The sequence below is a fragment of the Vidua macroura genome, chromosome 3, assembly GCF_024509145.1.
Source record: "Vidua macroura isolate BioBank_ID:100142 chromosome 3, ASM2450914v1, whole genome shotgun sequence".
In the NCBI taxonomy this organism is placed as follows: domain Eukaryota; kingdom Metazoa; phylum Chordata; class Aves; order Passeriformes; family Viduidae; genus Vidua; species Vidua macroura.
The window spans coordinates 17241599-17265300 of NC_071573.1; the positions used below are offsets into that span (position 1 = coordinate 17241599).

Genomic DNA, 23702 nt, shown 5'->3' on the forward strand with positions numbered 1-23702 from the left:
TTGTGTATGACTACTAACTAGCAGCAGAAAGCTTCTGCTAATGCTTAGCAGTATCTTGCTGAAAAATTGCAGTAATTTTCTTTTATTCATGTGTGTTCATTCATTATTTTGTTGCTTCTTGTACTACAGTAAAGTCCAAACTCCAGGTAGTTAATAATTCAGCTATTCAGTTTTTGGAGTTTATATAAGAAGGTGCTTTGTGTATGTGGTTTCTGGTTTTGGGTCTTGATAGTTTTTGATGGAAAATGTCTTTTGATGTCTTCTGCCTACAACATTTTTTTAAATTAAATCCTCATGGAATGCTTGGGAGCGAAGGCACCGAAAAACGCTAGGTCAGTCAGTCAACCAAGTGCAGCTCAATACAGTCTTGATGTGTCACCAACACAGAATTAAACTATTAAACTGATAAAAAGTCCCCATTTTAATTTCTACAGCTTGTTGTTTTGAGGGATGGCACATGGGGGGGAGATGTTCAGTATTGATTATTATATCAGGAAGGCTTCTTAGTTTACTTTGTTGTTGATGGAGGCTTTTTTGTTTGTCTGTTTTTTAACAACAAACATCTATTTTTCTAATCCTCATTTTAGCTGCTTGTTGTCTTTTAGTTATTTGATGTGTAGTAGCAAGCTTGCAATGGCAGAACGTGTTTGATTTTCATACAGTCCCACTCTCATGGGACAGTCTGTTTATGTGCTGAGGAGAAGACAACAATGCATATTTTTGGCTTTCATATGCTTTGAAGCTGAAGTAATTTCTTTTTCATGAGATCATTCTGTTATGGCTCACTGATACCCTTCATAACAACAATGTAATTATAAGTTATGTGGCTATTGCTTCTTGGTTTTAGTAGCTGAAATGACAAAATATAATAATGAGTAAATTTTTTATGTTCCCATATTTTAACAAAGATGGATTTACACTTAGCAATGTGATTCTCATGTATTCCAGTTCAGACTCTCTAGGGCTGAAAACTTGGCTAAAACTTCCCTCTATATTATGCAAGATACGTTGTTATTTTAATTAACTAACATATTGCTTCTTTCACCAAAGCTCTGGAAATTACAATTGCAATGTCATTATTAAATACAAAATTAAAATTCAGCAATAATGGAGGAGCTAAGGAAGAACTGTCTAGAAGATATATTTATAAAGTTCATAAATGTAAAATAGTATTAGGAGCTTTAGTTGATGCTGAAAACTACTATTCCATATTAGGAGGGAATAATACATTAAAATGTAAAAACAAATTACATTTTAAAAGCCAAACTAAAATGCTTTATAATTTTTTTCATTTAATTTTCTTTTGCCACAAACACTACACCTGAGTTCTGTTACTTAATTTTTTTTCTAGATTAAATGTCATATTTTTTAAAATCAAATAATAGCCTACAATATTTGGAATTAATTTGATTAAAATATATAAAATCATTCTTTGGCCTCATGCATGAGGCCTACAGAAAATCTTGCTAAACATGCTACATTTTGTTTGAAACAAAGATGAGAATTATTGAGATTTCTTTTACATAGCAAAATTATTTTTAAACTGTCTTTTCACTATTTTATTCTGCTGTTCCCATGTCTTGTAGTATTATGCTATACTCTGCGGCGTGGGTTTTTGCTCTCCCCGGCTGCACGCGGCTCTTGGGAGCCCGGCTGTGGCGTAGCTTCCACGTGCTGCCGGGGTTTGCTGCCGCGGGTTCCCGGACACGGCTCCGTGTCTCGGGCGCGTGGGCTGGCCAGCCGCTGTTACCGTGCGCTAGGGACCCGGCAAAGAGGAAGGAATTTGTCCATTTACTCCGTGCTTGGCAGGAACGGTTTATTGGTCACACATGGCACGGATCGATGGAAAGACGCGACCGCTCCCGGCACTCACATGGGAGAAAATGGCGCCTGGGTGCCAGTGGGATAGGGTTTTATGGAGGGGCGGGGCGAGAGGATCCACAGCCTGCCACCCAACAGGGGCGGCTGACGTGGCGGTGACACCCGCAACCGCGACCAACCAGAGAACCCCGCAGGGGCGGGCACTGAGCCTCGGGCTGAGCGGGATCGTGTGGCTTGGGGTGGCCAGCACGGGGTTTCCCGGGGCCGGACGGCAGGGTGGTTACAGGAGCGGCACAGGGGTAAGATCCGGCAGCGGGCAGCGTGGGGCCAGAAACCATGGGGGGGAACAACACGGGGGGGAAACGCGGGATTACAGAACTTGACTTATTTTAACATAAATTAAAAACCCTAATCTAAACCCAAACTCCGGGATGCAACAATACTCTTAAGTTTTATGTTTGATATGGCACAGGTGTGTTGTTCCTTTTTGAGGTATCATTAGAGGTTTATTTATTGGAATCTGAGCAAGTTTAGGGATGTTCAGTGTCCATGCCAAGCTGTGCTCAGCTGTGCACAGCTAAAAGACACAACCCCACTTTCATGCTACTGAAGACCATCTCTAGTTTTTTTTTACTGGAGTTTATTTGCTACTGAAAGAGTACAGTATTTTTTAGACAAAATGTGCCCCACTGTGTCATGCTGTTCACAGTGCTGCTATCTTGAGTCTGCATCTCATATTTCTCTGCTTTCACTGACGCTGCAGAGTGGAGAGTAACAGGAGTAAGCCAAATCCATTTCCAAGTGGGACCACCTAAAAGGTCGGTCCTGAACTTGAAAGCTTGAATGTACCATGGCAATTGGGAGTGCACCTCTGGCTTCTTATGCATTCTGCCTGTGGGGTTTTTTGGAGGGGTGGAAGGGTGTTGACAGTGTTTGATTCAGATCTGTCCTGCTTGCCCTGCTTTTTGTTTTGGTAACCTCCATTGGAATTTATAACTTTTTAGTTTTCATTGATCTTATTGAACAGACATACTTACATGGTCACCTTCTTTTGAGTTTCATATTTACTTTAACTTTGTTCTTCCAGGGATCAAAGTAGTTTCTCAAAGATTTAGTAATTTTCCAGACATGCAATTTATAGACTGATAACTATTTTTGTAAGATGTCAAAAAAACTCCTTTCTGTTATAAATAGGCTTGTGGTAAAAATTGTATTTTTCTGATTGTATTTGAGCTAGTGGCAAATAAAACAGTGATTTTATTAATCTAGTTATTCTTTGAAGCCAGATAGAAGGAAACAATATAGATAGTATAAAATAAGAATAATCTAAATTGTTTATATCTGTTCTCTAAGTGACAGTAATGATTGTATTATTTTCCAAGTGCACTTTTTGTCCAGGATAGTTTTCTAAAATGAACTTTCAAAACCTGGATAATCAAATATAGCAGTGAGAATGTGCCAATGTAAACTTCTGAAACTGAGTTGGTAACTTAATGTGTATTTGAGATTCGTCAGCCAAGACCTGAAGGATTAAGGAAAATTGGGAAAGGAAGTTATATTGCAACATACTTGGGGAGAAAAGGCAAAACCATTACTTGGCAAAGAGATGTAACTTTATATTGAAAGAATTCTTTTATGAATGTATTCATATTTATGAATGTTTTATGAATGTAAGGTAAATAAAGTATTGACAAGCATTCATCATAAAAATTGTGATGAATTGAGTCAGAATACAAGTAATGGGAGAGGGTAAATAGGATGGAAACTGTCCAGATAAAGGAGTATTGTGAATTATTTATTGCTCATCTCTGCAGTACTCAGAACATGGACAACCCTAATTACCTAAGACTTGGTCATGATACTTTAAAACAAGTCAGTGGAATATTGTTATAAATTTCCCCAGGCACAAGAGTAAATCCTGTCCTGAACAACTCTTTCAGCTAAATTAGAATGTATTCTTTTCAGTATTGGTTTTTGAAGTTTTTACTCCTGTGACCAAGAAGTTTTTCACCATTTAATAATGCCAGAAAGAGACCAGACAATATGCTGTGGTGGGTTGGCCTTGGCTGGATTCCAGGTGCCCACCAAGGCTACTTTATCACTTGTCTCCTCAGCTGGGTGGGCGAGAGAGAATGTAACACTCGGGTAAGATAAGGGCCGGGAGAGATCGCTCTCCGGTTACTGTCACGGGCAAAACTGACCCTACCTGGGGGAATCAGTTTAATTTATCAACAATCAGTTTAATTTTACCACCAAAGATAATGAGAAATAAACCCAAATTTTAAGAACACCTTTCCCCCACCCCTCCCTTCTTTTCAGGCTCATCTTCACTCCCAGGTTCTCTACTTCCTTCTCCTCAGTGGTGCAGGAGAATGGGAAAGGGCTGTGGCCAGCTGATCCCCCGTTATCTCTGCCATTCATTCTTCCTCAAGGGGAGGACTCCTCACACTCTTCCCCTGCTCCAGTGTGGGTCCTGTGGGGTCATAAGTCCTGCCAGCAAACCTGCTCCAGTATGGAGCTCCTCTTTCCTCAGGTTGCAGGTCATGCAAGGAGCCTGCTCCACAGGGTAACAGCCTCCTTCAGGCACATCCACCTGCTTTTCCCTAAGGTCCTCCTGCACCTAAGCTGTCCCCCTCCACCCCCTAAGGTGGGCTGCAGGGGGTCAGCTGCCTCATCAGGGGCTGCACGGGAATCTCACCTGTGGCACTTGGAGCACCTCCTCCCACTTCATCACCAGTGACACTGGTGTCTGCAAGGCTGTTTGTCTCACATATTCTCACTCCTCTCTCCAGCTGTAATTGCTTCTGCACAACAGTTTTTGCCCCATTTCTTAATTGTGTTATCCTGGAGGTGTTACCACCATTGCCTTGACTAGTGTTGGGTCCATCTTAGCCAAGCCACACCTTGGGTGCTGAAAGGCAAATTTTGCAGAAATTAGGAGCTGAAGCGCAGAGCATAATCTATGATATTTTTTTTTAATCTAAAAAAAAATTGCTTTAATGAAAACTGTACCCCAACCAGGCAAGGTTTCTTATACTCTGCATTTCTAACACTGCTGCCTTTTTAGCAGAGTTTTCCATCTTGTCCTTCAGCCAAATTTGGTTTCACAATTAAAATATTCCTCTGGGTAATTACTGATCTGGGAGATATGCTCAGATAAAACCAAGCAGAGCTCACACCACTGAGCTCATAACCTTACCAGGTGAGGATGTGTGTGCCTGTCTTTAGAGAGTGAGCAGTAGATGGAAAGCAGAAGAGATGAGATGTAAGCTTTTCTTTGTATCTCCCCTTTTGGACAGGTGTCTTAATCACCATATCAGGGGTGTAGCCAGATGTGTGTGTTGTAGTGTGTTTTGTGCTGTCTGTGGAAACTGTGGGTAGGAAATAATGCAGAGTTCACAGGACCCATAGAATGAGCAGCTGTGTAAAGAGAAAGTGTGTGAATTATTAAATTTTGTGTGTTGTGTGCATGGGCCCACTGATGAGGCTGCTCCTAAGTGGATTCTGTCCCTTACAGCAGATATTACACAGCCTCAAATGGCTTTTTACTGCAATGCTTTTGATTATCAATAACCATTTAAACTAGATTGTTAAAAGCATTCACTTACAACTTTAATTCCTTGCAAACTGAACATTTGTAATCCTTCTACATACTAATTATTTATTCTTTTTTTTTGTATGCATAAAATCATGAGGCACATAAAATTACTGGGCCAAAATTAACTGAAGGTGATTATTAATGAGATCAAACAGTTAATGGATTTGAAAAGTGACCTACTACAGAATTATTAATGTATATTTCCTGGAGATTATTTAAAATTAGTAAATTGGAGCTAAGTTCTGTTCCAAATGAAGTGTTAGGCATTTTGAAATTCACTTTAGGGAGCCCAGATTTTAATTTGTTTTGCTTCATCACAATCCACCATCTGCCTCCTCAGGTGAGGGACACATGAGGGATCTGTGAACAGTTCCATAAACAGTTGGCTTGTACCTGGGAGGGATTAAGGAAACCTATCACTTTTGTGAGAAGTTTTTGTTTGCCAATGGACAAATAAGAGAGACAAAGAAGTGATACTGTGTTACCGTTTTTCTTTCTCCCATCACCATTACTATAAAGCTTTTTAGAGTCTCTTGTTCTCTGTCTCCATTTCTATCTTTGGAGCATCAGTAAGGAGGACTTTGTTTTGAAGGTGTTGTGCAGGTTATCAGTAATTTTGTTATTTACTGGTAGTCACTGAGACCAAGGGACAGAGTCATTATTCCTGCCATAGCATCTCCATTGATATGCATAGTTTGATTAAAGAGAGTCACCAAAACTCTTCCTTCAGAATAGATATTATTAAAACATTTATAATCAGTTATAACTGAAGTACCAGCTCACAGAAATAAACTCCCCTGCTCCTTCTCAGCCCTGAGTTTCCTCTGGATTTGGGAACAGGAATGTGAAGTCTTCAGAACAATATCCTCTTTCCAAAACAGCTTCTTCATAGTGGTAAACTGGGTAAGTAGCTTCAAAAGATTGTGTGATAAGGTGGTAGGCATTACTCTAAATTGCAGGTTGTTTGTTGAGGCTCCAGGTGTTTTTACCAGTAAGGCCTAGGAACAATAAATTAGTCTAATTGTAACCTGTTGTTTTTATCTGTCCTTTCATCTATCTTTCTATCTTGATATAGTCCTAATATGGTGTGCAATGTATTCTTGTCCAGGATATGTTAGATACTGCACAAAACCAGGAATGACACTATCTATACCTGACAGAACTTAGTCTGGAATTTGTGGGAGTGTTGGATGTAATAACACCTTTCATTATATCTCTAAAGCATCCACCAGAGGAATTATGCTTGAGTGAATGTAGCTCCTGAGAAGATTGGCATGGAGCAAGGCAATTCCTATCTCCAAAAGTTGAGTTTTCATCTGATGTTTCTATCTTACAGCAGGAAAGTAAAATTTCAGCAATATAGACTTGTCAATCTATTATTTGAGTAAGCCTGGATAAATTGTTTACTAAAAGATGCTACAGCACTCAGCTTATGATAAGTATTAGAGACAGAATGAGAGAATGAGTGGTAGTTTAGTCTCTATGGGTACTGCAGGCAGTCCTGGTGAACTTGCCTTTAGTTGTGTTAACTGAGAAACTTTAGGTCCACAAAATACCAGAAATAGCAAAATTAAATAATACTGAGGGTTTTTTATAGGAAAAGGATTAGCCTGAGTAATGAGTAACGAGTAAATGTGGAGGTTTTTTCTCTTTTTGAATCAAGGTAAGATGGTTTCATATCTAATCACTTTGTATTAGGCAACATAATAGGACATTTTGTGTTTCTCTGATCTTGAGCCTATTTTTTATGTAGAGATTTCTAGTTGTAAATGTCCAAATTAATTTATGAAGACAAATGCTGGACTAGAGTATGTTAGGGAATATTTCTGCTTTACTACTAGTGTTCCTATTGAAGTTCTTTTGAAGTAAGTTTTATTTTTGGTTTTATGTATCTACCTTTCTTGTCTTACAGTTGGTTTTGTTCTGTAATAACTTAATTCATCATCTTCATACATCTCATTTGCTGTTGCAAGTGAATTTTCTACATCCCATCTGTATTGCTTTAATTTACTGATTATAATTTGCCCATTATAATTTATGATTAAGAAAAATTCTTTCATCTGTTGTGGTGAAAGTCTGGTCTCTTTGGAATAGGTTACTTGAAATTTTGTGCTTCCCCAGGTAGTGTTTGTAAGTTAACATATCTTCTGCTTAAAAAAAACCTAATCCTGATAGTTTTAATCTGGAATATTGTGTGTAAGTGACCATCAGTAATCAAGAAAGTTGAACCCATGCTTGGTAGGGGAAGGTTCTAGAATTGAAATGTTGTGGATGTTCTCAGTTCAGTCAGAGAGAAAAGAGAGAGAAATCTTCCAGGCCTAGCCTGTGAAAGTTAGGAGAAAGAATTCAAACAATTATTATCTCTCTTTCTGTTCGTATTGTTTATAGATATGATCTACCACAGTGTGCTATTCATAGTGCACCAATGGTGGGAAAGGTTTTCACTTTGAGGCCAATCATATTTCACCTTAGCGATCCTGGTTATAAAAGAGGAACACTACTTGGTAATAAAGTTCATTCTTTGCCTTCTGAAGATGGAGTCTCTTTATTCCTGTCCCTGCCTCAACAGTGACAAAAAGTTGCTTTAATAAGAAAGATGCTAAAAACACTTGGCTGTGTGGGGTGAAAGCTAAAAAGGGAAATTATTGTCATCCATGAAAAGAGCACAGGAGAGAGAAATTACAGGGTGGGATCTCAGTTATTGAGGATAAATCTCGACCAAGTAAAAGGATATCAAATGAGGCAGGTTTCTGCCTAGGAAAGCAGCAAGATAAAAATATTCCAGTATGACAAGTGGTGATAAACACTCTTGCTTGTTCTATTATCTTTTCCTCATCTGGATGCCAAGGTCATGGATTCAATCCCTGTAGAGGCCATTCACTTGAAGAGTTGGATTTGTTGGTCCTTGTGGGTCCCTAACAACTCAGAATATTCTGGGATTCTGTGATAATGTAAGAATAAAAACATATGAAACATTGCCTGAAATAGCAAGGAGAGAGACTTGATCACCCAGAAAACCTTCTCCATTTGAGTTTGGAATACCTACTTAAGGTCCTACACACTGTCCACAGGTTCCATTTTTAAAGTGATGTATCTGGTTTCGTATTTGCTGCAGCTAAAGGAAGGTTGCAGGAAACTTCCAAAGTGTTATCATTAGAAATAGTAATTAGAAGTCTTAGTTGTTACTACTGTGCTTCTTGTAATTAGGAAGGTGCCAAGTTATCTGTAAACCCTCTTAAAAAACCAAACCAAAACAAAGAAAAAGCCATACACAAAAAACTGTCACCTGAAACTGTAAGCCAGATTAGACTTGCATGAGGCATCTTATGTAAAGAATTGAAAGATGACAATTTAGGTAACAGTATTTAAAAGTATGTCCCTAATGTTTATTGACAGCAGAGTTTTTACAGAGGCCCATGCTGCTTCTTTCTAATGTAGTAATTCCTAGGAATTTGCCAAAAATTAATCCTACTTTGTCACTACTGCTTGAGTAATAAGAAGTGCCACTAATAAGAGCTTTCAGTCTACCTGGACAAATCAGGTATGGTGGAGAAACAGAATAGAATGCACAGATCTGTCCTGGAGATTTAGTAACAATATTATGTTTTCTGCCAATTAAATAATTTGGAAGAAATCTATTGAGAGGAAGACTAACTAGATGGAGCAAAACAACAGAGGTCATCTAGACTTTAATACATAGATGAGGGAGGCAAGGGGAGAAGGAGCCATGAGAGCGTGGTAGAGTTCAAAACAGAGCACATCTAGAGCAAAAGATGGTGGAAAAAAAAAAGATGGCACATGGTTGGAACTAGCTTTTTTGATGCAGAGAATGGCCAGGAAAAAAATACAAGAGTAGGCCTATTGTCTTTAGAAAACCCAATGATCCCCACAAAAGGACTTTGCTGATTCCACTCTGGCTTTCTCCCAGCATTTTTTTTCTCAAGAGCAAGAAGAAAGAAAATTTCACAAGAATGAACAGTTCATTCAAAAGGATGCATTTTGAGCACTTACCAACAAAGTTTAAATTTCATTGTATAAAACATCATCACAGTGAAGGATAACCATGAGAGAAATTGCCTTTGTTCCCTCTCAGAAAGTACTCCACAAGGAGCTGGAATGAATAAGCATCTGGAGACAAAAATGAGGGAATTGATATGGGAGCTAAAGAATGAAATAGTCATAGAGAAGCTGGTTAAGCTACTTGAAGTTTGACAGAGCAGATCTGAGCTCCTGAAGTGCTGTTGTGACCCCAAATAAATTTCAGTCATATGCAAACGTTGATATGACAGCCTTCATTTGCGATGAATTTTTTTAATAAGATCAAAATGCAAGCTGTTTTCCCTCTGTTGTTTTTAAACACTATTGTGAAATCACAGTCTGAAAGGAAGTTATTCTGGCACGTGATAAGGTGCTGAAGAGTTTTGTAGCACGTTTTAGACGTGATGAGTATAGGAGTGTATCACAGACAAATTTTAGAGCTTCTTGTCATGATTCGTCATAGCCTAACAATAGCCTAATGGAAGTGTCTTACAGAAAGCCCAAATATACACAAGGAACAGATGGCAGTTTCTGTTCTTAGTCTGTGTCCATTAAATAGATTTCACACATATCCCCAAGGCTTATATCTGTTGTGCATAAAGAGAGCCATGAGCAGAACACTGCAGTGTTTGACCTCTGTATTGTGCCTTCTTGTATGTGAAATTCAGTTACAGCGTGCTCTGAAATAAATAATGATTAGTCTAGAGATCCTGTTGCTTTCTTTGACATAAAAGTGCCTTGGTGTTTCATTTGAAAAAATAATTCAAGTATTTCAATCAGGAGATTGTGAAATAAGATTTACTTGAACTTTAAGAATTTTTTTTCTGATGAAAATATAGGCATTATTCCATTTTAAAAGGCCGCAAATCAAAGCTCTGACAGCAACCAAAGAATTGCATGAATCTAGAAATGTGGTGTATGCTGCCTTTTCTATTGATTTGATTAAGTTTGAAAGGTCAACTTCCATCAGAACATGGGGAAAGTGTGATGATGTCTGTGCCAGTTTGGTTCAAATAATGTCTTTTTGACATTTCTTGTGGCCTTATCAAACATTCCACTTTTCATTATGATGTTTAGTAAATGTACTTATCTTTGTGCTAAACTTTTAGGTAAAGTATGAAAGTTGTGGTATGCTTCAGCTCTGATTGCTGGTTAAACGGCACAGTGGGGCTTCAAGAACTGCCAACACAGGCTGGATTTAGATAGTAATGATCAAGTGCTCATCAGTTCCTGTAAGATTTCACCTGAAGTTAAATGATTAGATACACACCTGAATGTTTCCTAAAATGGAAATCCATTCTGTGTCTTGGAAATTCAAATGTAGTTGTCACTTTTGCAGCACTTGTTGCCGCTATAACAAGTAATTCTTCCTTCATGGAATAAGGCACTGATTCTCATAGATGAAGGGAAAGCTGGGACAATAAAGCATAGCACTGGAATAGTGTAGTGATTTTCCAGTCAAACCAGCCTTAACTAAGTCTGTGGTTAATCTGTTGTTAATTTCAGGTATTAAATTTATTCTTCATGAATTTGTATGCAGAATTGAAATTAAGATCAACACTAGATCTCTATCATATAGGTTTTAGCTTTATTATATTTTTACACTTGTCTTTATTAAATGTAGCTATACGTGTTTCTGGTTTGACCGCTTGGCTGCTCAGCTTCATAATGTAATTTTCCTTAGCTGGTGTCTAAAAAATTCTATCCAGGTCATGAACAATGCAGTATTTATAATTATTCCATAAAATATTTTTATGTTCTGGTGTACTAGGTCTTTATCTGTTTGATCAGTATATATATAAATGGTTACAGAAGGTATAAAAAAGGGGATAAATTTTTCTGAGATATGTATATTCAGGACCTGTGAAAAAACTTCTTTTACTGAATGGGTGAGAAATGCCAGACTGAAGTCTAGAAGACTAAACTCTACATCCTGTCTTCTCAATAAATTGAAAGTCAGTTCAGCAAACTAAAGACTTCTTTGGTTTTCTGCATTCTTATGATGATAATTCTACCAGTTAGAGATTTCAGAGTCTCAGCTGTTAATAGTGATTAATAGTGATTACTCAGCTGTTTATTAGTGATTACTAGTTCTCAGATTTATTTTGCTCGTATATGTAGACTTCAGCAATCAGACAAGTTAATTTTCTTTTAAAGTAATTTTAAAATATCTAATTTATTTTGGTATTCTTAGACAGGAATGCTAATGCTATGGTTCAGGCATAACAGAGCTAGAAACCTGAAGCAAAACCACACAGTATTTTATTCCAAAAGGGTCTTTATATGTATTTTGTTGATCCCTTTCAATTAGATTCTAATCCTTTTTTTTCTTCTTCTATGAGGGTTTTTTTATTGAGTTCTAATGATGCTAAATAGTTTTATACAATGGAAACAACAATCGTATTTCAACATCCTTGTGTCAACATTTAGAGAGCAAAGGACAGTTGGTAAGGATTATTTTGCTATGTACCTGGATATGTGAAAGTGTAGGAAAAAGATCAGTATTGAGTGGACTGTTCTGCATAATTCACAAGAAATCCTAAGTCTGCACAAACCATATGAAAAGTCCTAAGGCTACTTAAGGCTCTGTGCTCATTGTACTTTATTCATATGTTTTTTTTGAACTGAGGCAAGTATCAGTCATGTCAGTGAAATAAATGAAGATCTTTAATGTTTGCTATTCATTCTTTCTTATGCTCCTTTTTCATTTGATGCTTTATATGACTGCTATCTTGGTTCCAGTATTAAAATTATCTTGGCAGGCTAGATTGAATTTCCAACTAAAGTTCAGATTTGCTTTGACTCCAGGGAAATACTGTCCCCAGTAGGGTGGAGTGACATTGTGAAACATCTGGTCAATTCTTTCCCTCTTTTGTGTGCAGTTTTGCCTTCGGGAACTGAAAGCTGCATCTGAAATGCAACTGTGAAAACTTCATTTTATCACCTAAAATGTGTTTAATTAGAAATCATTCACAGGTTTAAACCTTGGATGACTGGTGAATTTGTATAGTGGATCCTTCTTTTAAAACTTTTGTTCTTATGGTGTGTTATTCACCACAGAAGGATTTTATTATTGGTGCACTGTTCTGAAGATTATGGTATCAGAGGGAGGGTATCATCCTTTCTGTACCAAAGAGCCCATGGGACAATCCAAAGAGAAGAGGTATTCCGGGAGTGCTTCTAGAGAACTAGAGAACTAGAACTAGAGAATTGAGTCTAATCTTTAAGTGGTAAAAACTTAAGTGTTACAATATTGTTCCACTGACATAAGTGCTAACTGAAAAATCGTATTTTCTATATTGTACCAACCAAGAATGTGGGACATAAAATCTGCCAAGATTAATGGATGTGCTGTGTGTCTCTGCACGCTGTTTGTCTTCCAGACATCATGATGAGTGGGCATAAAAACAATTATGTGGGAATAGCAATAACAAAGTGATCTTCACGTTGATTACAAACAATATAAAAAGGCCTAAGTGGTGAGGAGTTAAAATATGTTTTGAAATATAGTTATGATACTTCAATTGCTTCTGTGGACCAGTAAGAAAAAAATGAAAAGAAAGTAAGTGCAAAGAAGAGGCAGCTGTAGAAGGGGAAAGGTATAAGTTCTAATTACAGGAATTAAGTGGTGGTCTTAAGGCTGGACTTCAGTGAATACTTGAAGTTGGAAGGGCTTTTTATTCCCACTCTTGTGCCACAGCCACTTTCTGCAGCTGCATATTTAAAAGTATCAAGTCACTCACTTGGCTGAAGAGTCCTGTGTCTTCTGAGTCCAGTTGCTTGTATAGTGCTGGGATCCTTTCTTATGTCAGGGTGCCCTGGTACCATGGTAGCCCATGTGAGCAGTGTGAGTGAGGAGTCACTGACTCATTACTGTGATGGAGAGCAGAAACCCAGGACCAGTGTGTCCTCTTTGGCTTAAGGCAGCACAGCCTTTCATTTTAAACATCACTCTAGTCTGCTCTACCACGTACTTGGAAATGTTCAAATGAAACTTTGTACCTTGCATGTCTACAGAAGAATATATTTAATATCGTAAGCCTGAATTTATCCTCATTCACCGCAGATCTACTTGAAAGAATAGTCTTGAACCAAGCATTCATCATCTCAAGATTTTGTCTCTGGACATCAAGGTCTTCATGACTAAAGTTCAAAAAGCAGACAAGTAAATGCCATAAAGGGCTTTCATAGTGTGCATGTACTCAGGCACTTGCACACATACAAATATGCACAAACACACACAAACATGTGCCTCACCAGTTGAGACTATTAGAGAATTTGTGATGTGTTCTCAGATGCTAATAGTTCAGGTGCTTTTGAGTACTGAGCTTCTGCTCACAGTCCTTTGTAAATTCAATCTTAGCTGCTTTGCATTTCACTTTTAGCTCTGGTGTTCTGTTTTGAATTCCTTATAATGGATCAAACGTATTTTATTTAAAATTGAAATTCATAGCATAAGTATGTGATAGCACATTTTGTAACTTCTCATCCTGGAAGAATTAGTTGTAATAAATTAAAAAGTAAATATTACATGCAATGCAGAGTTTGATTTTTCTTTACTGGATATACCATGTAATTATACAAATATACTGGATACCTTTATACTTTGGTTCTGATCTCAAAGCAGACTTGTTGCACTTGATCTTCCAAATCATCACCACTGTCTTTAAGTAGAATATCCAAATACAGTTGTGTTATACTTTCCCTATTTTTTTTAGGATATTTTCTCTGTGAACCTAGAAAACAGTGTTTGTTTTGCATATTTTTGAAATTGTAACTGTACCCTGTCTAGAAAGGGATTTCTTAATCACTTTCAGAATCAAGAGCTGGAGCTGTGGTTCAGTTGAGAACTGAAAAGAAGGTGCTCTTGGCCTGGATGACAGCTAATGATTAGATCTGATGGGGAATAGTGGTAGAAGGGATGTGATGAAGAAGGATGTGGAGGGTTTAAAAGAGACATGGTGAAAGCTTTAATTGAAAGCACTGAGAAAGATGGTAGGTTTGGAATAAACATTAAGATTCTGGTGTTATAAGCTGAACTGGAGCTCTGTGAGTAGATGTGTTCCTTCAGGTCAGGGAATGGTGATTCCAGGGCTTCTGGGTTAAGAAAGAAAGAAAAAGGGGTCACAAGAGGGTATCTTTAAATAGGACCATAGTGCCGGGGCAGAACTCATGTCCCTTTCTCAAGTATCTTCCTTTTTTTTCCCTCTCCCTTGTCCGAAATAGAGCAGCCTTATGTCAAAGCCTTCTTTAATATTTTATTTCTTTATTGTCTCATACAAGTCATTGCAGTATTTTCTTACTAAGTTTCTTCCCTTTAATGGTGAGTAAATTCAGATGAAGTAGAGATGCTTAAGTGCATATGACCTGGGGTTTCTTTAGTGGATGACTGTGGAGACAAACCAGAGTAAATAATGTTCCAGAGTTTATTGTTTTAATATGGTATGAACCATCAAAAAATATTCCTTTTATACTAATAGAATTGTCAGAGCTATATTTTTCAACAGAGCTACAAATTTCTGCCAATAGCCCCAGATTTTTTCAAGAGATAGACATATAGCATCTGTCTATTTTCACAAGCCTATGTTGGCATTATCAGATGAAATAGAGCACTAGGGAATCAGAGAGGGGAAGGGCATCTTCATTCAACAAGTGTAAGGTTATCTGCTAATGATTTTGAGGATAGGAAAAATCTGTTTTAATCACCATGGTACCTTTGTGTTTTGCTTCATTAATATGCCATTTTTTTAGAATAAATTATGTCACTATGTCTAACTTTCCTCAAGGTCTGTGAGTGACCTTCTCTCCTGGAAGTTTTTGTAATACTGTATTTAAAGAATCTCTTTGTGAGTCATATTGAAACAAAAATGAAAGCTAAATTTAGCTTTTATTGATGGAATTGGGGCTTGCAAACTCAAATTTTTGCATGGAAGTTTTAATGAAACTCATCTTGACTAAGCATTGGAACTTTGTTATTGTGCCAAACAAAAAGGGAATATTACAAAGGCAAAATCACTTAGTATAAAAACTTGGTGGTTGGCTTTTTGTATTACTTCTGAGCTTGGTATTGGGTTTTAACGTTGGAATTTTATGGCAGAATCAATTCATTATTAAAGAGAAATCTACACTGTGAAAACAACATTTTAACTAGTGCCTTAGCTAGATGAAATGTCTTTTTTTTTCTTTCATTTTTGCTAAAGAACACAAAGTAGAATCATAGAATATGAGGACTTGGAAGGGCCCCATCAGGATCATTGAGTCCAGATCCTGGGCCAGCATAGGACATCCCAAGAATCACATCATGTACCTGAGAACATTGTCCAAACCCTTCTCGGACACAGGCTTGCTGCTGTGACCACTTCTCTGTACTTGCTATTTGGTAAAAAGGAAGAGTAGGAAAAATATTATCAGGTAGTGTCTGTTCTGAATAACAGTTTTGTTAACTGGAATGCATTTGGCTTCTACTGGACAACCAAACCCAAATTACACAATGGCAGGAGCAGTGCAGTCATGTGCAATATTTAGTGCTGGTCCCACGGCCTGGTGAATGCTATGCAGATTTACAAGTTGGGAGATGCTCTCCCAGTGAAGAGCAAGTTTACTCCAATAGTCAGGACAAGAGGCACCTTGTCCTTGGCACGGGCCCTTTTAGGAGGAGTTGAATTCCTTATTGCTCCATAAGTTTTCCTTGCTACTTTTTTTGAAAAAATAAAAAGTTTTAACCCATGACAAATGAGGAAGAGCCCGTGTTTTGCGCATATCTTGATGGTATCTGTAACAAAACGTATGTGAACAGCAATGACCCACAACTCTTCCTGCATTATAGCTTAATGCGCACCTAATAGTGTGAAGTCAGAAACAAACATGTATGTGTTTGGCTGGGTCAGGTCTGTCATCTCAAATATGATGAGTTTTGGGTTTGGAGATATTGGAAATATGCACAAACCTGACTGGATAGTGTCCTGATCAACCTGCTGGATTGGCCCTCATTTGGCAAGGAGGATTGAGTTACATGACCTCCAGATCATCTTAGGCCTTCTGTGGCAGGGTTAGGTTTTTGGTGGCTCTCAACTTGCCAGAGAAAGAGACAGGATAAGTGGAAGTTAAGCTAATGTTTTCCAGTGAGACACAAGTTCAGTACAGCCTACAGGAAACACTATTAATAGCCACTGGAAGTGACTGTGACAGATTCAGTCCCATCAGTAGGCTCCTGTGTAATTGATTTGCATGGGTTCCACTAGAAAACACTGTGTATGTCAGGCAATATTCTAATGTTGAGAAATTTTGGTCACTGCTTGTTCAAGGGAGTGATGTGCACTTTTAAATTCTAGCTAAATCAGAACCGCATTTGACATCATTTTATTTTTGAAAAATTATTTGGTATTAAGAATGTATTTGAAGCATATTCAGAATAACTCTTTACTGTATCTAGATGTGATTGAGTTGGGGATGGAAGATTTCAGAAAGAGGTGCATTAATTTCTGATCTTTGCAGCTAGATTATGAGGCGGGTTTAATGTCCTTGTAGAGATCACTTTATCTTCTCAGCTTCAATTTCTTCCTCTTTGAAGGTGGCCATCCTACAACTCTCCATAAAAAAAGTTCTGGAAACATGGGCATGCTAAGAGCCAATGCAATATGATTTGTAATTCTAACTATTGAAAAAGAACAAGCCAGGCTTTCAAGGGATCTAACCAAAGTTTTGTGAAGTTCTGTAACAGGATTATTGGCAAAAGTAAGCCTAAACCTCTGAGTGTTAGAGTAAAATAGTTTATTTTTAAATGTTTTAAAAAGAGCACTCGATTTTTAGAGCACTAGTTATTTCATAAAGTTTGTAAACAAGGTAGGTAGAATGTTTTAGAATAGAATATGCTTCAAAGACATTTAAAAATCTAGTTGTGTTTTTAACATTTTACAGCTTATTTGCTGATTTCCAACTCCTTTACTGCCATGTAGCTAAGTTAAATGTTAATAAATAGAATAGTGTGTTCAAAGTAAATTGTGGAGAGTATCATTGGTAATTGCAACTTAGTGATACCTATGTTGTTTGACAGATTTGAGGGAATAAGAGAACATACAGGAGGAGCTGTGCCTGTTCTGGTTTGGGTGGTGGGATTTTTTGCCAGGCTAGGATATTGAGTGTGATAATGACCATGGGTTTACTTTGTCACAATTCTTGCTGGGTTTTCTTAACATTGTTTAAGAGTACCAATCTTCAGTCTTTTAATGGGTTCACTTTACAAGTATGCTCGATATTCTGAAATAGCTCTAAAAGTTTCCATTTGAACCCTCTAGGCTGAGCTGAATGAACAGTATATACTGCACTAATCTGTTTTTCTAAGAGTCAAAACATGTACTAATCTCTTTTACCCTGGAATTTTGTAATAATGATTTACTTAAAGTTTACAAATTATATTCATATTACTAGAGTTGATAATTAACACTATTGACAAGTACAAAACCAGTGTGGAAATGCTTGATGTACTTCTATATAATAGAGGAGTGTTCTCCGAGTTCCTATTACAGCTTTCCTACATCTGGTTTGTATCATTCACAGTAGAAGTGGCAGATGTTGGAGGCATTTATATGAAAATTTATTCTCTTTACCTAAAGACAGAATTGAAGAACTTGTTTGACTTTATTTCATTTTAAAATCCCTCTACTGAGTGTAGAAATAAGCTTTACCTGCTGCAATTTAAGGAAATCTAGCAGTGAGGTGCTGAATGAAACACATCATTTCTCTGAAGCAGAGGAGCATGTTTTAAGATGACAGTTTGCTACAATGCTTGTTCGGCTTCCTGGGTGTGATTGTATCCATATGAATTTGTGTACTCTAATTTGAAAATGTTTTGAATACTGTAGACAGTAAGATCAAAGAGCCTTCCAAAAAAAGCAAGAAACTAAAAGGTCATAATTCTTTTTTAAACCACTGGGTCCCAGTTAGAGCCTTACACAGGTAAACAAAAGCAGAAAAATTGGGTAGCTTAGAACACTTGGAAAGGGAGAATTCATATTTAGAGATGTCAATGTAATCAAATGTCAGCTGTAAAAGACCTAAGAGAATGCCAGGGAGTATACATCTTGCCACATTCTTTAGAGAGAAGAAAATATATTCAGAAATGAGAGTGGCAAAGCAAGAGGAGATTGTTTCATTCTTTCCATGCTCACCTTAAGGATTGGTTCCCACTTACGGTGTTGTAGGAAATAACCTTTCCCCTGTGTAAGCTAATTTTGCAGAGCTTTGAAATCTTGATTGGCTTTGCTGCATTAGCAATAGGTCACTTCTGCACTTCATTGTTCTGGGAAGTGTGGAGCATGACAGTCAGATGCTTCAGAGAGAGTTACAGGATGGCAAACTGCTGAGAGCCTCTGGGAGCAGATGTTGAACCCCAGGCCCAAAATCTGAAATTCTTTATAATTTGGAGCCTTCTAATAAAGAAAAGTGCTTTTGTTAAGTGGTTATTTTTTCCTTATCTATTCTCAGGGTTGCTCTTGTGGAAAATATTCCTGAAGGGATCAACTATTCAGACAGTGCACCATCCCATTTGTCTCTTTTCCAAGGCTGGATGAATTTGCTTAATATGGCTGAAAAGTCTGTTGACATAGTATCTTCCCAGTGGGACCTCAATCACAGTCATCCATCAGCATGCCAGGTATGTTCTAGCCTAACAAAAGAGTGGGACCTTATCAGTCTGTTCTTGTTGTCAAATTTAATTTTACAGAACTAAAACCCTTCCCTGTAGCAGAACTATTTGTTTGGGTAGTCTACAAATCATTTTCTTATGAAGATTTTCCTGCCAATACAAAAGTTTCTAAGAGCAGTGGTATGCTTGGACTAGATAACATATACTTATAGCACTTCCATCTTAGGAAGATGGAAAGGAAGACATTGTGTAGCCTTAAGAAAGCTGTCAAATTGTATCTATATTGGCATATCCACCTATTTGGTAATATTCTTAAATTTATACAGTAATTTTCTATTTGACACTACTAATGAAGTAAAAGGCAAGCATGTGGATTAATTCTCTAGCCAAATAGATGGATAGAATTACACTTACAAAGAACAGTATTGTATCAGATGATTCATAGCTTTTCCAAATTAGTCTTGGGAGGAAGCAGTGTTCAAGATTTCTGCAATTAAAAACAGCATGAAAAATCATAAATCATAGTGAATAAGGCAGACATGCATTACAGTGATGCTGTGCCAACAAACTTCATTCTTGAGAGCAATCCTCTTAGAAATATGGTCAGGAAAGGTTTCCATTTACCATCACTTGTGAAACTAAGATATCGAAGAAGGGATAGGCTGAGAGTATCTCCTCTTCTCCACTAGATAGATTGTTTGCTGAAAGGAGCCACTCAGCTGACATGAAATGGTGCTAAAATGGCAGCCAGGTAACTGTAAGGAATCGACTCTGTTTTACCGTGGCATAAACTCTTGGCTTTACTTTCTAGTTCTGTTGATACAGTGCAGTAAAAAATGCCTTTTGGTAGATGATAGGCAAATCCTGGTATTCTAACCAACTATATTCTGCTTCTTTTGAAATAGACTGTAGCCTAGTTGAGCAGCATACATTAACTTTTCTTCAGAAAAAGTTTGCTGCATGTCCATTTAAAATACTGAAAATTTAAGGTGAGTAAATAAATAGAAAATGTAATGCAAATCCTACATTTTAGAATGCTTATAAATATTGGAATGTGGGTTGTGAATAAATTTATACGGAATATCAAAATATTGACTTTTTCACAATGTAATTGTGCAGCTAAACATTATTTAAATTTATTGCCTAAGTAGCTTCAAACCCATGTACTGTCATTCACACAGATGAATTCAAGGAGATCGTGCCTTAGATGTTTCTAGGATGTGCATGAATTGATATGTGCATGAATCTTTCAAAAATATTTTGTCTGAAAAAAATTCAGCATGTCATTTGCTTCAGAATTGGCAGAGCCTAACAAATCCCAAACAGAGGATATAAAATAGCAAAATTGAAATTGGGATTCCAGTAGTTAAGCATCAAATCCATTCCCTTTTCCCATTTCCCATTCCACATTCACATTGCAAAGTAAAAACTGTAAGATACCATTCAGCAGGAAAAGGAAGAAGAGATGTCTAAGAATTGGATTTGGTCTTTTGTCCTCAAATGCACAGATAAAGCCAGAAAAATGAAACATTTTTCATAATACACTATTCTAGCTATCTTTTTCTGCCTGCTAGTAGTCTTACAAAAATGAGTAATTACTTCTGTTTAAAGGCAATTAATATTCCAGTCATTTTCTCATTTGTACAGCAGCATGGGCTGAACAGCTGATAGATCTTTCTGTCAAGCTTGTCTATTCATGCTAAAACACTATATTGTTATTGGCCAGTCTGATGGCTAAAAAATTGCCAAGAGGCAGTGTTTCTTAGCAAATTGATGCCCCAGAGAATGTACACAAAGCTCAGTCTGTGAAAGGGAAGGGAGAAATCTTGTATCGTTACATCTGCTTTCACCACTCAGTGAAGTGAAATTTCAGAGAAGCTTCAATAACTATAATCAAGTAATTGTTTGAAGAATAAGTCCAATGCCCTCAAGTCTTTACAATTTGAGTTTGGGGAAATTTGCACAGCACAGCAGAAGCATTATGAAAGGTATGGGGATGAGATGCAAAACTCCCAGGTAGTAGAGTGCTTAGTGGATGAGTTCTAGTTGTTCCTTGAATGAGTTTGTTTTTGAGAAATTAAGGACATAACTATTTTCCATACGGACCCACATCCTGCTATATAATTAGCAATTTCCATTTTATGAATATTCAAGTCATATTGGAGAGCAAGGTTCTCCACAAGAGCACTTGAACAGACATGGGTTTTTGAAGGAGAAAAGCAGAGTTGGCTAGATTTCTTTTTCTCAATTAGTTACTAGGTTTAATTACATTCTCTATATACTTCTGTGTAGTCACATGCATAGATGCATGAGTACATGTACACACACATATGGGCAATATACATATTGAAGAAAAATACAGCAGGAAATTCTGCAACTTTGTACACACACATACATATATATGCCCAATATATGTGTCATCTGTATGTATACATATTGTCTGTCTTGTCCAAATGTATATTGGACATACATAGATGTGTATACGTTTGCATATATAAAATTGCAGAACTTCCTGCTGTATGTTTCTGTATTTTTGTTTGTGGGTACATTACCTGGTGTCCTTGACTCTTGCTTGTCTGTATTTTGTTGTTATAAATCTAAATAAACATTCATTGCCAGCTGAGCTGACCAGGTCACAACAGCCATGCTCAGTCATCTGAGATGATGAGTTTTGCTAAATTGGATTCTGTAAAGACAGACACATGATGAGACAGTGTTTCTGTTCTTCAGCAGATAAAGCAGTCAAATAAACAAATATTTGCTTGGCAAAATAGTGAGTTCTCTCTATGCTGCTTTTCTCATTCAGAAGAAATCCACATATTTTGGCGAGTTTGTACTGTCATATGTGTGTTTTCAAATAGCAGGTTAGTTATCATGTAGCAGCACTGAGGTTTTTGTGGAATGTATGTGACTTTTCCTGTGGTAATCTATGTTTAGAGATAGCAGAGGAAAATGAAAACTTTTTTTTTTGAGGATGGCTTTTGATTCATTTTCAGTGAAAAGAGAGAAGTGAATACAAGATCATGCCAGTTCACAATTTTCACAGTTCATTTCCTCTGGGTCATCTTATGTTTTGAAACTTTAATTTAGAATGACTTTTTAGCTTTCCAGCAAGTCCTTCACAATCTGCAGTTTGTTTCTCACAAATCAGAATCAATGCCATCATGGCTTATTGGTATTGTCACTCGTATGTTGTCCCTGAATGCATATTTGGATAAACATAAGATGATCAAGGGTAGATCTGCATCTGATTTTTACAAGTATCACATAAAAAATAGATACTCCTGATTTTATTCACCAGCTTACTGTGCACCTCCCATATGGCTTGGTGGGAGAAGTCCCTGATCCGTCTGATACTCTGTCTCATGTAATGCAGCTGTCCAGCTTTGTAATGAATCTCTGATGAGAAGTCATGAGTCACTCACACATGCATTGCCCAAGGAGCTTAAGTGATTTGTTTGGTAACAAATGTTAGTGCAAGAGCTTAAGTTCCCTTCCTTGAAAATTATTAAAAAATGCAAATAAATACGAAGAGGATATCTCCAAATCTAGCAGCTCCCAGGGGAAATTGGATAGGATCACCTATAGAGATCTATAAGCTTATCTTTACATAAACATCTCTCCTCTTCAGGTGGTGGCATTTCACTGGTACTGACTGAGGCATAGAAAATAAATTCAATGAAAGGAGGGTTTTTAAAATGAAAGCATATTCATTTCCTTTGCATTAGCTGTTTGGTTAGAAGAATTGAGGAAAGCATTAAGGTTTCTTTGTTCTGTATTAAATAGCAGCTGTAAAAGTTGGGATTTCTTGATTTATTTGCTCTATTGGTTTCTTCCAGCATGCTATAGTTTTTAGTGATGTTTTAGAAATATACCCAGAGGCTTGATTATGGGAAAACGTTGAAAAAAATAGTAAAAATATATATGTATAAAACCAGAAGAAAAGTCTTTGAGATAACCAGTCTTTTTTCTGTGGGATTAAAAAGATAAGCATTTTCTAAGCTGTAGGAATTTATGTTACTGAGGAATACAATAATGCAATTTGAGAGTCCTTCAGTAAATACAGCATTTTCATGTTTGTATCTCCCCATTTTATTTCTCATGAGGAACCTATGCTGACAGAGACAAGAGCAGGCAAGGGAAATCAGCCAGACTACAATCAGCCTGCCTAGAGTCTGCCAATAAATTGGGGGAAATTTCAGGACCTTTTGGTAGTGACAACTTTGGGGTTATTTTAACTCACCAGTTTTCTGTGGCAGGTACAGTTGGGACTGATGTTTGAGATTTATGTTGGTTTAAAGCCACCATGCAAAAGTAATTTTTTTTCATGTTATAAATACTACATTATGTTTTGTCACTTTTGGTGTTTTTCAAATAGCCCAGCAAAAAGTGTAAGAGAATATTTTATCAGGATAAGCAGATTTCTGATGGTATTGTTTGTTAAAAGGCAGATTTTGCTATAAGGTAGCAGTTTCATAGCACTTGGCTGCTCCTATATCTCAGTCCTCACAAGCTGGCTATATAGCAATGCTTCTGATCACTGTCACGTAGTGGTGCAGCAGCCTGGTATTGTCTCACAAAGGGAATGTGGTCTGAATGACA

At 37.2% G+C, this 23702-nt stretch overlaps 1 protein-coding gene across 2 annotated transcripts in view; it reads left to right on the forward strand.

Annotated features, from left to right (window-relative positions):
- Positions 1-23702, forward strand: part of PLD5 (phospholipase D family member 5) — a 165321-nt gene that overhangs the window by 86349 nt on the left and 55270 nt on the right. For both annotated transcript variants that reach the window (XR_008436271.1, XM_053973550.1), the window contains exon 3: positions 18941-19109. Coding sequence is in view for 1 of the 2 variants with exons in the window: in XM_053973550.1 (XP_053829525.1) it covers positions 18941-19109 (169 nt within the window). In the remaining variant the exon portion in view is untranslated. The remainder of the gene's footprint in view (positions 1-18940; positions 19110-23702) is intronic.